The sequence below is a fragment of the Budorcas taxicolor genome, chromosome 4 (genome assembly GCF_023091745.1).
Source record: "Budorcas taxicolor isolate Tak-1 chromosome 4, Takin1.1, whole genome shotgun sequence".
Classification (NCBI taxonomy): domain Eukaryota; kingdom Metazoa; phylum Chordata; class Mammalia; order Artiodactyla; family Bovidae; genus Budorcas; species Budorcas taxicolor.
Genome location: NC_068913.1, coordinates 72,809,348 through 72,824,465, shown reverse-complemented (window position 1 = coordinate 72,824,465; position 15,118 = coordinate 72,809,348). Strand labels below are relative to the sequence as shown.

General features: G+C 42.6%; 1 protein-coding gene across 1 annotated transcript in view; it reads right to left on the bottom strand.

Annotated features, from left to right (window-relative positions):
• Positions 1-14,788, bottom strand: part of OSBPL3 (oxysterol binding protein like 3) — a 95,512-nt gene extending 80,724 nt beyond the window's left edge. Inside the window, exon 1 of the mRNA XM_052638651.1 lies at positions 14,696-14,788. Within this exon, the coding sequence (XP_052494611.1) occupies positions 14,696-14,788 (93 nt within the window). The remainder of the gene's footprint in view (positions 1-14,695) is intronic.
• Between the last annotated feature and the right edge of the window lie 330 nt (positions 14,789-15,118).

Genomic DNA, 15,118 nt, shown 5'->3' with positions numbered 1-15,118 from the left:
ACCTTCCTTGGAAACCAGTATTTATTGAATGTGGAAACCAAGGAAGAGAGAATTAGGTAACTTCCCCAATGTTGTAGAGTCAATGGACTGCAAAAACTATATTTTCAATCATTCTGCTCCATATTGTTGCACACTGTACATTCTACTGTAATTTAAATATGCATATTCTAATAATTAATCAGGAGTAAATGCCATGGGGCGGCAGCTGGGGAGGGAGTGGGGTTGGAGTGGGGGAAAGTGAAAGTGAAGTCGCTCAGTTGTGTCCGACTCTTTGCTACCCTGTGGACCGAAGCCTACCAGGCTCCTCCGTCCATGGGATTTTCCAGGCAAGAGTACTGGAGTGAGTTGCCATTTCCTTCTCCAGGGCATCTTCCTGACCCAGGGATCAAACCCGGGTCCCCAGCATTATAGGCAGACGCTTTTACTGTCTAAGCCACCAGGGAAGTGGTGGCTAAATTCAAGATCCAAAGGCATCTGAAAGAGTTATAAAGCCGTGCCCTTTGGGTAGAGACAAGTGGGGCTGGGATCCTCAGCAGAGCTGCCATGTCACCCATCCTGCGTCCTCCTGAATGGGGTGGGAAATCAGCCTGTGGGATTTAACGCTGTCATCAAGGCTTTGCTCAATCCCTTGCTTGTATCTGGAATGCCTGCCCCACCTGCATCTCAGCCCGATGCTTTCTCACTTAGCCCATACCACCTCCTCCTCGGGACAGAAACTGTCTCCCTTCTCAGCACTTGCACTTGTCTGTCTCCCTGGCTAGAATGTGAATACCATGAGGACCGAAAATGGGGCTTATTTCTTACAGTCTCACTACCTGTGACACAGAGCCCCTAAATAAATATCTGCTGAACCAATGAGTGTGAGGAGCAAGGGGCTATAATAACATGAACTGGATGGGAGTGAATTGGAGCCCAGGACAGAAAAAGCAGAGATAGCATATTGAAAAGCAGAGACATTACTTCGCCAACAAAGGTCCATCTAGTCAAGGCTATGGTTTTCCTGTGGTCATGTATGGATGTGAGAACTGGACTGTGAAGAAGGCTGAGCGCCGAAGAATTGATGCTTTTGAACTGTGGTGTTGGAGAAGACTCTTGAGAGTCCCTTGGACTGCAAGGAGAGCCAACCAGTCCATTCTGAAGGAGATCAACCCTGGGATTTCTTTGGAAGGATTGATGCTAAAGCTGAAACTCCAATACTTTGGCCACCTCATGCGAAGAGTTGACTCATTGGAAAAGACTCTGATGCTGGGAGGGATTGGGGTCAGGAGGAGAAGGGGACGACAGAGGATGAGATGGCTGGTTGGCATCACCGACTCAATGGACGTGAGTGTGAGTGAACTTCGGGAGTTGGTGATGGACAGGGAGGCCTGGTGTGCTGTGATTCATGGGGTCGCAAAGAGTCGGACATGACTGAGAGACTGAACTGAACTGAACTGAAAGGCTCCAGGAGGTAGGGTGTGGCTTTCCCCACGCCTCACGCCCTCTGTGACCCAGAAAGAGGCTGCACACCTTGAGCTGAGTGCCCTGAGATGAATGGCGCGGGTGGACCCATGCCCCCAGGGATCACAGCCCTGCTGACTTAGCCACCGCAGCTGGGCTGATGTCCTGCCCTCGGGTTGTTGGGCTTAGAGCTCCCTGTGACTATCAGGTGGAGAGAGAAACAGGACAGGCTGGGGGAAGCAGCTTCTTAAGGTCTTTGCTTAAGTTTAACTGAAGTCAGTCTGGCACTGTCATCTGGCGTTAAATTCAGTCTGTTACACTGAACATCTGAAAGTACCAAATATAGAAAGCTGCTTTGTGGTGGGAAAGGCACCTAAGCGTTTATTCGTGCTCATTAGCTGGCAAAGTTCATTTCCATACTGCTGAGTACACGGACTGAAAGCGTTTCCCTCTAGCACAGCTGTTTCCACAGCGCACACATCCTTTCAAATGCTGGCTTCTCAGTCACTGCCCTTGCAGTGATGTCAGAAATAGAAAACCATTGACAACCTTCATTCTTCCTGCAGCTGAAGAGTGTTGTGGAGGGAAGTTTTGTGGTTGCCTCTATCTGGCGTGACTGGAAAGTGGGTTGTTTTGATTAGTCTGTTAATCAGGTTTTTAAAATCACAAGGCAATCCCCAGTCTTAAACCATGTGGCGCATACTTTAACATGACTTGAAAGGCATGAGTAATCTTCTAAAGCCTCAGGATCATATATTTTACGACTGTACTATGAACACCTGGAAATCCTTGGCAATAGATTTCCAGTTAATATAGTAAGAGCTTCAACTGACGTCAGACCAATTCTGGACTTGTATTTCTATCCCTGAGACTTGGAGTTGTTGTTGCTTCTTGTCACTTGTTTCTTCCTCAACTAAGATTTTTCGAACACCAACAGGCCTGATGGAGTAATTAAAAGAACAGAGTTGGGAGGTCAGGTGGGGGTATGTGATCTAGTGCAGTGCTTCTCAACTATAGCGAGTATACCAATCACCGAAGACCTTGTCGAAACATAAGAGTCCAGGTTTGCAGAGCTGGATCGAGGCCTGACCTTCTGCACCTGCACAGGTGAGGCTGTTGTTGCTGCTGTTGCATGACAGGTCCCCTCTCATACTCTAGACCAGCACACTTACACAGTGCTGTATGTCAATTATGTCTCATTAAAATTAAAGGGAAAAATGCTCCATGGTAGATATTACTATGTTAACCAAACCAATGAAGCAAGTACAGTAATTAACATTAATAATGTTACTATTTATTATCTGTCAGGAAGTGTGCTAAACCACCGTATGTGCATTACTGCGCTTAATCTTTGCACAATCTTGCAAGGTTGGATTTATTCATTTCCAACTTGAAGAATTGAAATTTGACTCGATAGGCTCTGAGTATAAAACCAGGACCTATGGTAAGAATGATAAGGCCCTGGATTCCAGCTCTGCATAAAGGATGACTGTCTGATTATCTCATAGTTAATGCTATGAAAAATAATGGAAACAAGGACTATGAAAGAGTAAATTCCTCAGTCACCGGGGAGTTTCGTCAAAGGCTGGCAGAGGTGCTACCGAGGGACTCGACCACACACAGAGCTTCTCTGCTCAAGATCCATTCTGGACAAGATGACCTACAAGTGTATTAGAGTTCATCCGAAGCCATTGCCTCCCCTAAACTCAGCACTACTTTCTTCCCAAGCAGAGTCTGTCTCTGACAGCGCATTCCAGCACTTAGCACCCATGTGTGTTGACCAAGATGACAGGACAACTCTGTCCACCCACGGGACTCAAGTCTCTGCTGAGTTTTTTCCAGGGAGTACAGTAATGATTTGTTATTCCCTATAGAGTCATGAAATATTTCTTTTTAAACCCCAGAGTTTAAAGGAGAAATGTGGAAGTTATCTACCTGGGTCTCATTTTAGAGACGAGGAATCTAAGAGAAATGATCTTCTCAGGACCACGAAAATGAGTAAAGGACTTCTGAGGACCAGAACTCAGCCCACTGACTCTGACTCATTACCTTTCCTCTACCCCTTCTGAGGAATGAGCTTGTTTGCACAGTCACAGTCAGCCTAGTGTAGGAGATGCTGCGGGAGCTCACCATGAGGACATGTGATACCAGGGAAAATCTCTAAGGGGACTCTTCTGTGAGTGGGGCTGGACCAGAGGCACAAAGGTGGGAAGACTTCTACATGGTTTTATTTGAAATACCTCCTAGAACTGTTCAATATTTTATCTTTAAATTTTTTTTAAAAAATCATACTTTTTTGGACTTAGCAAAGAGATCTCCACTTTGATGTCTGAGCCCTGGAGAGAAACACAGACATTTTGTATTCAGATAGAACACTTCTGTACTCTAAAGACAGGGTAACCACGCTCCTTCAGAAAACTCACTCCGTTGCTGGATGGCACTAGCTGATAACTGTGTTTTCTCCTCCAGCTCACCCAAAGCTATTTTTTTCAGAGCTAATTGAACTTAATCAAAGTAGAAGTACATTCTGACTAATTAATGCATACATGATTTAAAAATCATAGGAGAAGGTGCCATATGTTTAGCACAAGAAACATCCTTATCCTTGATCCAAATCATTAGTGACTTTCTTTCATTGTTCTGTATAAACAACTGACTCTCATCATGAGAACCTGGCGTCAGGTTAAGATCCTGGAGAGCCTTATGAATCAAAGAAGGAACGGCATTTTTGTTAAGTAGGTTATATTCTACTTACAACTGAGCTTCTTTTTAACAGGGGAGTCTCAAAGGTCTAAGGTTAGCACCAGGTACTAAGATGCAAAAATGTGAAACCAAGTGCTAGCCTCCAAAAAGTTAATAGACATTACAAATGAAGAAACACCACAAGGTCGAAGCCTTGTAAATGCCAAATGGGAGACACATATAAACCCGCTACAGATTCCTGTTCCCAGGCAGACATGATCTCATGTGGGGCTGGATCCACCTGAGTGGAATGACTTGAGCTGGAACATGAAGAAACATTGATAAAGAGTGAGAAGCAGGGTTTCTGAGGCTACCCTGACAAAGTACCACAACCTGGGTGTCTTAAAACAACAGAAATTTGTCCTCTCACAGTTCTGGAGGCTGGAAGTCCAAAATTAAGGTGTTAGCAGGGCTATGCTCCCTCCAGAGGCTCTGTGGAGAATGTGTGTCTTAACGTGAGCAACTGCGACAAAACGGCACAGACTGCGAGGGGAGCCCAGGTCAAGGGGCTAGCAGATTCGGCTCCTGTGAGAACCCGCTCCCTGTCCTGGAGACAGCTGCCTTCTTGCTGTCTGCTCCCATGGCAAGAGGCTCTGTGTCACTCCTTTCTCATAACGGTATTAATCCCAGCGTGAAGGCACCACCCTCATCCAAGCCTAATTACCCCCCACTTGAAAATGCCGTCATGTTGAGGGTTAGGGCTTCAACATATGAACTGGGGGCAGGGGAGTGGGGAGACACAGATATAAACACTGTAAGAGTGTTTCCTGGCTCTTCCAGGCTCCAGGAGAATCAGAATTCTTTGACTGGTAGCCCCATCACTCCAATCTCTGCCTCCATCTTCTTACACCTGCCCCCACATGCCTATCTTTTCTCTGTGTGTTTCCTATGAGGACGCTGGTCATTGAATTTGGGTCATTAAGCCAGGATGCTCATCTCAAGATTCTTAAGTTATGTCTTTTATGAAATAAGATAACACTGACAGGTTCCAAGGACTAGGATGTAGATATATCTTTGGGGGAAGAGGGAGAGACCATTTAGCCTATTACTCAGGGCAAGAGGGACCACTCTGCTAGAGACTGCCAGGAAGTGACTCATCTGGGGTGAGAATAGAGAGGTGATTTTGGTTGTGGTGGGAGCTTAGGTAAGGTGTAGAGGGAGATAAACTGGACTCGATGGTAGGGCCAGGGTATGTGGGACCATAGAGAGATATGAGATTATTCCAAGGAAATCTATCTTGCCTCTGTCCCATTTATTACATGCTTACTTCTGGACCTTTAGTATTTTAATAGCATCACAGACTCAGACTTTCCCCTCTCTAGGGGAAAAAAAAACGGTTGAGTCAGTTTGTGTCACATTTGCCTCTATAGCTCTCAGAGATAAGTCCAGTAACTGCAAAACTAGTAAGCTGTGCTCTCAGCAAAAGCATCTGAGGCAGGTTCTGCCTTCCTGTAACTTGCACTATGACCAGGGCCAGTTGTGAATAAACACATCGATTCTCTTAAGGTTCCCCTTGTGGTTTCTACCAAACTCGTGGTTCTAAAACCCACCAAAATACATTTGCTCTGCTACTCTAGAATTACAGATCAGTTTGCATGGTTCAGCAACCTCCAGAAGTGTTTGAATATGCAGTTTGGTTTCTTGCGCTCTTCAATGTGTGGAAGGCAGCTACCTGGCATAGGCAGGGATGCAAAGTGACAAGGAAATCCTGATTATTTAAATACATCATTTTAGCCAAAGTTTTCATTTCTTCCTATATCAAATGTTTGCTTTAACTTTACAAGACTTAGGGTAGAAATATAGAGAACTGAGTCTTGTATCTTTGCCTTTCCTATTTTCAGTGCATAATGTCACAACTATGGGTATGACCAAAGCCTAGGCTGTAAGGAAAAGTAAAATGCTCAGAAGGTGGGAAGGGGGGGATTCCAAAAAACTAAGATGGAACTGTATAGGTAATTATTTTTCTCTGTTGGAACCACCAGAAAAATAACAGCTCTAGACAAACAGACCTGGAGGATCCTTTTGATTGCTTCCCGCATCCGTGTTATTCTTGCCACTGCATGTACAGAGGTTTTGGCTTCTGGAGGTTTGTTTAAACAATAATCATTTGTACACAGGACACAAGGAACTGGAGTTAACTTCTAAAGAAGCCTTGCAGCATCAAAACAAACCCAGTGTTCTTCAAATATATAGTTGCCTGACCCTCTACCACTTATTAGCTGTGTAACTCTAAATCAGCAGTTAATTGGGCCATACTTTCTCTCTGAAGTGTAGAAAAATACAGACCTCATTGGATTGTTTTGAGATTCCAAAGGAGAGTAGGAAAGGATGTTGTGAGCTCGAATGATGCTATCAGTTGCTTATTAACTTCTAGCGTCCCTGGCTGATTTTTCTTCTCAGAGCAGCCTAGACAGAAGCCAGACTGCCTCGCAGCTCAAGGATGAGACAGGGAAGCAGTTGCTGCGGCAGTACTGCTTGAGGGCTCCTGGAACTCCTGCTTCTGGAAGGTGAATCTGTATCAAACACTTACATAGCACTTACTATGTGCAGACTCTCTTCTAACTTAAACAACTGGCACAGCCTTATAAGAAACCTAGATACAGAGGGGTCAAGGACCTTGCCCAAGGTCAAACAGCTTACAAACAGTCCATGATTTAAACTCAGGCTATTTGCTCTCAAGCAACTTCATGCTCTTTGCCTTTTATTTTCTGTGACCATCACAGAACAGTGTGATGCAATCATGCCACTCCCAAGCCACTCTTCCTTGAGGAGTCTTTCTCGTGGTATTTATTCAGTCTATACTTATAAAAGACAGCAGGTAAATTTCAGCATCTAAAGACAATACAAATTAAAAGAAACAAATGGGACTACATATTTTCAGTACCCAGATAGCTGAAATTACAAACACCTAAACATTATAGCTTTAATTCACTCTTCTTGGCAAATTCTCTCCCATTCAACTCCTGTAGTTTTAAGGGTTCTGGCACCAAACCCAGCCAGTATGGGCTCCCCGGAGTGCAGCATAATCTAAGAGCTTGCATAAATAAATCCTCATCAGGTGACCCTGGGAGAGCTCAAAGTTCCACTTCAGATTACCCCAAGGACAAGAGGGCAACAAGAATAAATTGCATAATTGTATGGAGATTTATGTAGCAATAGACCTCTGCATTTCAAATCTCCTGCAATAATGAGTGAAGCACTTGTTAAATTATTTTGGAAGGATTCATTTCCTGATTTCTTACACAGCAAATGCTACAACGCATTAAAAAAAAAAATAAGGAAGCTATGTTGTCTCTATAATTCACAGTCTTCCCAATCAGAGCGATCTCACATTTGTAGTGGTCTGTTCAGCTGTCCTGTCTTTAGTAGCTTCACATCCCCTGCTCATGGTCTTTTAATAATAGGTTCTCAATGGATAATGAAGAAATAAAACTTAGGACATATAGAACTCTTTCAAAAAGGACCAAAAAAATTATAATAACAAAGGAGAAAGAGAGAGAAAAAAAAACCTATTCATTCAACTCTAGCACAATCTGGCTTCTGAAATGTGTTACTTTGAAAGTTCTAGGAAGGAAATGTAAGGGGGCAGTGGGAAAAAGACAAGAGGAAATTACTCATGTTTTACAAGTTTCAAAATAGCAATTCTCTCTCCCACTTAGACATCTCTTAATATATGTACAGAGCTTTGTGAATTGCAGTCTTTCTACCTAGTAACCACATGCTTATTTAATCCACCCTTATCAAATGTCTAGCATGTGCTAGCTTAGGTACTTCGTATTTATTATTTCACTTAGATCTCAAAAGGAAGCAAAATTACCTATATATCACAGCTGAAAAAAATCAAGGCTCAGAAGTTTTCTATTACATGACAAGGTCATCCAGCTAGCAAAAAGCAGAGCCAATGTGAACACAAGTCAGTTTCAACAAAGACAGTCTTCCGTTCCATACTTTCTAATAGAGCAGGTTGTTCGGAGAAAACATTTAGAGATTTCATCACTTGCCATAAAAAAAGAAAAACTCAACACAGAGATCTTTGTTCATTTTTTGAAATCTTTGTTAAGATGTCTGTCACTGGAAGGAGGGAGCTTGGGAACGTGTAATTTTTTGCTCCTGTTCCCCACGTGTCCCTGGCCATACATTCCAATCTGCCCTTGAGACAGGGCTATTTGCTGCTGGTGTTCAGTAAATTCAGCCCAGTAATTTGCAGTTGCTATGTACAAAGCCCTGTGCTGGTGCCATGAGAGCTCAAAAGATGTGTAAATAAGACCCAGGACTCAAAGAACCATATACTCATTCAACCAGTGAATTAACCAAAGGAGAGGAGAGAACAGGACTGTGTTAAGCATGGCATTAGCCAAACCGAAGGTTCTCAAACAGAACATTTGTAAAGGCTTCTCTCAACTCCTGTCTGTAGGCCTGACAGAACTGGGGTACCCTTTTTCTCTGTTCCTCTTTTCTCATGAACAGACTTGAACCAGCCTTTCACACCCCCCACTCCAAGGAAACCTCCTGGCAATGTCACCAATGATCTCCATCATCAACGGTCATTCTCAGCTTCACTTTGACCTATCAAACAGCCACATTAAAGTATTGCAATTCACATAAATTGCACGTATGTTGGCAATTATGTACAGTGAGCATATAGCATTAATTTTCTAAAAATTATTTTTAAAGAGATAAAGCAATAAATGATTCAAGAAAAATCACAAAATTCTAAAAAGCAGAACAGTTTCACATGAATCAGTCTAGCTAAAGGGGAGAGCTGAGCCAAAGTCTGGGATGAGAAGCAGAGTGAAGCAAAGACTGACTTTGAACACTACAAGGAATGGGGTATGAAGACAACAGTCAGAAGGGACCAACAATCTACTCTTCGTATAAACTGAGTTCCTTTAGTTGGGGATTTCCTGCAAGGAGAATAGAGTCCTACTGAGTTAAGATGCTATATCTGAAAGACGGTCTACTTCAAAGAGATCCACTTCTTATGCAGAGTATCAGGGTCCTTAAAACGAGAGTATTTCAGTTCTGGGTCTGTAATTGGCCAAAGTGAAGGGAGCTCATTAATAATTGTTTCTAAAATTTACAGACGACCTTTCTCCAGTGAGTTTCACTGGCTTTTAGCCAGTGAAAATACTAAATATTCTCTTTTATCCCTATAGAGGAAATGGGATGTGAGTTTTGTCTCCATTTAATAGATGGAGAACTGAGGTGAACCTCACTTGCCAGAAGTTCCTCCAATGGCAGAATATAAAGACTGTAGCAGTCATCTCTTGACTTCAACCTGCTAATATCATTAAGGGGTGAAAATGTGGCACTCACACTACCATTCACCCTGCCTGTGCCCACAGCCATAGCTGAAAATAGGGCATTCTCTCCCACTGAACCCAGACTCAACCGCAGAATACTTCTCAACACAATGCTCTAAGCAGCAACTACCGATAGCTAGGTGCTGGCATGGGGAAAAGTGAAAAACACACACCCATGTAAGGACAAGGCCGAGCAAAACAGAATGGAGTCAGAATTTAATTCCTGTTTTCTCTTGTTTTGCTAAGTCGCATCAGTCGTGTCTGACTCTGTGCGACCCCATAGACGGCAGCCCACCAGGCTCCCCCGTCCCTGGGATTCTCCAGGCAAGAACACTGGAGTGGGTTGCCATTTCCTTCTCCAATGCATGAAAGTGAAAAGTGAAAGTAAAGTCGCTCAGTTGTGTCCAACCCTCAGTGACCCCATGGACTGCAGCCTACCAGGCTCCTCCGTCCATGGGATTTTCCAGGCAAGAGTACTGGAGTGGGGTGCCAATGCCTTCTCCCTTTCTCTTGTTTTAGGTACAGGTTATGCCAGATGTTCAATATATCAAATATAGCTCATATATTTTAAATTCTGTTACATTATTCTCTAAAAGTACTTTGTTAATGTGTATAAAATAAGATACATTTTAAAAGTACACATTCATATACACATTGTATACTTCCATGGACTTCTCCACAATACTACAGAGGTATGGGTAGGTACATGTATGATAGCTGCAAAAGTTTCTGGGACACAAAGTAGAACTCTTCACTATGAAATTTTAGGTTTTCTACAAATAGGAATGAAATTCAAAGTAATGTCAACTATAATAAAAATAAATGTTAATATGAATTCAGCACCTACTATGAATCTAACCCTAGATTAAATGCTTTAGTTCTAATCCTCACAATAATCTTATGAGAAAAGAATGATTTTTCTAATTTCATTGATGAGAAAACTGAAGTTTTAGAGAATCTAAGGTTGCAGAAACAAAATATCAAGTGGAACCAAGATTGGAGAGTTCAAGTTCTAATCACTAGGCATAACTTCCTAAAATTATCTTGATAAAATTATATTTATGGACTGTTCCCACTGACAAAACGAGGCATTCTGTATATGAAATTTTAAGAGTCCTAGTATTCAAGTTGAAAGATCACAGAACTCTTTGCTTGGGTTTTCAAGGCTGTAAGTTGTAAACTACATCTTCGATTCAATTTGTAGAAGTGAAAAACACAGATCACATTTAACACCCAGATCTCATCATTTTATCCTTTAAGGAAGCAAACTCCTCTAACAGATATTTAGAAAGGAGAGTATCCACACATAAATGAGGGCTCCTTGAGATTTTATGTGAGGGGGTTCTCGGAGAGGAAAAACAAGTTCAAGTTCAGTTCAAGAAACAAGGACAAGGGCAAATTCAGTGGGAGGAACTGAGAGAGAGCCAGGTGGCTGGCATATAGAGACCTAATGTCACCTGGTGATAGTGGTGAGAATTTATATGAAAATGACTCTAGAAGACCACGTCTTTCAGCCAAGGTTGTACTGAAAGTTTATACATTTAATGCCGCTTCCCTGTCACCATATGAGCTCCAAACATGAAAAATTTACAAAGATATAAAAATGTAGGGTTTTTTCCCTTTGGTATGTCTGTGTGATTTAAAAAAAAAGAAAGAAAGATTAATTATCTCATGGATAAGACACAAAATAGAAATGCAAAGAATACTGCAGACAGATGTGTCCAGGAGTTCTATTCCTGTGTGCTCATAAAGCTAAAAATATCCCCAGAAAAAGGCTGAGACCTGAGCTAGCTTACTGCTGGAAATCAGAGAATGTGGAGGGGGAAGCTGTACACCATGATGAAAGACTTTACAATCTGCCTATCCAGGGAGATGGCAGGAGGCAGACAGCCTCACCACCCAGATCTGACCATGCTGCATGCTGGCCTGGCGGTGGTTCTTAGATAGTCATAGTTGCTGTGAACAGACGTCCCAGCTAGAAACAGAAGATTTCACTCTGGACTGGGGTCATCAGAGATAAGAAGTAGGTAACAGGAAATTCTGAGCTAGGGCAGGATGAGTACAGAGAGAGGGATGGGGGAAAGCAAGTGCAAAATCACACCCTAAACTGTAATTCCAAAGCACATGAGAAACACTAGCATTAATGCAGATGGCCAGTAAATTTAACATCTGACTTATCTCCTCCAGATGGAATTAACAGAACCTAGAAGTGACTTTAATCTGGAGCTTTAAAAACAAGTAGGTTGTTACACAGATTATCTTCATTGGCTGTATTTTAAAATTCCTCAAATAAAATTTCTTATTATATCTAAATCTTCAAGCTTTAAATGTTGAACTTGAACTATCCAGAGATTGGAAACACAGCGTGGTCATTATATTTAGCATCTGAAAGACGCCTGGATAAGGCTGTGTTCCCTAAGAGGCATGAAGTAAGAACTTCCATGGTCCCTGCATTTCTGCAGCATGTTCAGAGACTAAAAGACCATCGTGGGATGGTGTGTGATGGAGAAATGGACATGAATTGCCAAGGTGGACAACACAGAGGGAAAAGCTGAGCCAATCCTATAACAGAACATTTATTTTGACAGAAGGATGGAAAAATGGACATAATAAGAAAAGATCCCTAAAAAATAAACACGGCTTTATAACCAGATTCTGGAGAAGGAAATGGCGGCCCCCTCCAGTATTCTTGCCTGGAGGATCCAATGGACAGAGGAGCCTGGCGGGCTACAGTCCATGGGGTCGCCAGAGTCGAACACAACTTAGCAGCCACACCACCACCACCACCGTAACTAGATCCAGGTTAAAGCTGGAACCTTTGCAACCTCATGGACTGTAGCCTGCAAGCCTCCTCAGTCCGTGGGATTTTTTTTCAGGCAAGAATACTGGAGTGGGCTGCCACTCCCTCCTCCAGGGGGTCTTCTTGACCCAGGAATTAAACCTGTGTCTCCTGGTTGCAGGTGGATTCTTTACCGCTGAGCCACCAGGGAAGACCCAGAGTTGGAATAAACTTATTAAAGTCTCCATCTTCTCTGCCACAGAGCAAAAGTAAGTATTGATATTTATAAAGCAAAATTACATGCACATTAAATTGAGAGATCCTAAATATAAATGATGACCATTTGATGAATGAATGGCTGAATGATCAACCCATTCTAAGTCAGAAAAAAACGGTGAGGCATCACGCATATTCTTCTTACTCTTTATGCTGCAACTCAAAAATAAAAGCTCTGTGAAAAACCAAATCAATCAGTTTCCAGTAACACATCAAAAACATGTTTCTGTGGTATCCAGTCCTAGAATTTCATTTCCCTGCTCCAACTGCTATGCTGTTATATATAAGCACTGGCTGCTTGAATGAATCACATGCTATCCCTTTATCCAAGGAAGATACAGGAATAGATGCTACTAAGTGCAAAACACTGGGGGAAAATAATACACTTTGCTTTAATCCCAACCAGATTTGTGGCTGACGGAAAGAAACGCTCCCATGCAAAGCTGACAAACAGGGTGAGATTAGCCACCCTCATGAAACTAGAATTTCTAGGGAGCCATGATGTATTCTGGAGGAGGGCATGGCAACCCACTCCAGTAATCTTGCCTGGAGAATTCCACGGACAGAGGAGCCTGGAGGGCCACAGTCCATGGGGTCACAAAGAGTTGGACACGACTGAGCAACTAAGCATAGCACAGCCCAGCGTAGCACCTGATGCATTCGACAAGGAATAATTATCATCATTTGTTTTTAACCCCAGAAGGAGGTGATGACAGTAAGGGGTGAAAAAATTATTCTTCCTAACCTCTCAGGGGAGACCTTGGAGAACTCCCCAGATGCCCCTATGGGAAAATCTCATTTGTCTGGAATTATAGATTCTAATGCTACAAAGCAGTATTGAGAGGTGACAAGCTCCCTATCTGAGGCAGTGTTGGAATGGAAAGACCCATGATGACGTGTCATAAATGTGTGGATGTGCCAGAGTTGGGTGGTTGCTGGATTGTTGCTTCCAAATCTGGAATCAAAGACTCAGGGTCAATTTAGGTCAGTGCGTCCCATGGAGGAAAGGCAAGGCCAGCACAGACTACAGATGTTGAAAAGGCTCTGAGACCACTTTGGCTGTTAAACCCACAGCTTTTGGACAGCTCACTCTCTACTTAACTTAAGGTGAAAGAATTATAATGATTAATGTGCATTTACTGTCATGGATCTAAAACCAGCAAATTCTGCCAACAGGGATTTTTTAAGAAAGGAAACCAAGGAACGACATATAATTAGCTGACAGTTATTTAGGAGTTAATTATTCAATCCTTTGTTTCACTTCTTCCTACTTAATTCCTTTTGACCACTTCTCTGTTGACTTGCTTCCCTTGCCCATTAGAGAAGTGAAGCAGGTGAGACTCTAAGTTATAAGGGGGCATTCTGTGGTTGGAAGCAGTCATAAAAAGTTTGGTAAAGGGAAGGAAAGAAGGGCAGGAGGATATTATAATTATTGGAAAAGTGATTGTTTGCTTTTTTGTTTTGGTTAGCGGGGTATAAAGGAAAGTGTGGGCTCTGAAGTCAAACAGAATGAGCTTTGGTTTCTTGTTTCTGCCACTGAATACACAATCTGTGTGTCCTCAGGCAGAATAACTTCATTGGTCTGACTCAGCTTCCTTACAGAGAAAACAGGAATATCAATATCTGTGTTGGAAGACAGTGGCAACAATTGAATAAAATAATGCAAAGAGCCAAATACAAATTTTCCCATCCAGCAGACTCTCAAGCTACATTATGAAAATTATCTAAAATTTACTCCTCTCAGATAACTGCTGCTGCTGCTGCTAAGTCGCTTCAGTCATGTCCGACTTTGTGCGACCCCATAGACAGCAGCCCACCAGGCTCCCCTGTCCCTGGGATTCTTCAGGCAAGAACACTGGAGTGGGTTGCCATTTCCTTCTCCAATGCATGAAAGTGAAAAGTGAAAGTGAAGTTGCTCAGCTGTGTCCGACTCTTTAGCGACCTCATGGACTGCAGCCCACCAGGCTCCTCCGTCCATGGGATTTTCCAGGCAAGAGTACTGGAGTGGGGTGCCATTGCCTTCTCAGATAACTAAGATATGACTACAAGCAAGTGTTCCTAAAATGAGAAGTAGGAGTTCCCAAGTAAATGTACACATTTTAATCTGCAAACTTCTTGATTTAAATTTGCTCTTGAAATTTCCATTAAACTTTACCTGTCGACTTCCTTGCTTGGAAGAGCAGCTGCTTGTGCTCCTTGAAGGTGAGACCAATTTTTGGGATACCGCAAGGCCCTTCTCATCACTCATCTTGAATGGCGTGTCACTAGGCCTCAGTGTAGTCAGAATGCCATCAGAAGACAGTGGAGCAGGGAGTATAGATATGGAAGTCCCACACAGGCAGGTGGCTCAGCTTTATCCAATATGTTTTAAAACCATTTTGGATGCCCTAGAGAAAATCCCTAAAACCAAAATAAAAGAATTAGCAAAAAAGTCCCAGGCATCAGACATCATCTATAATTAGCCACTGAATGTCTGAAAGTTGTTTATCCACACTACAGATTACAGAGCCATGATGGTTAGTCATATCAGGGGCTGGAAAGGAAAAGATGCTTTATACCTATCTCTTATTGAAAATTA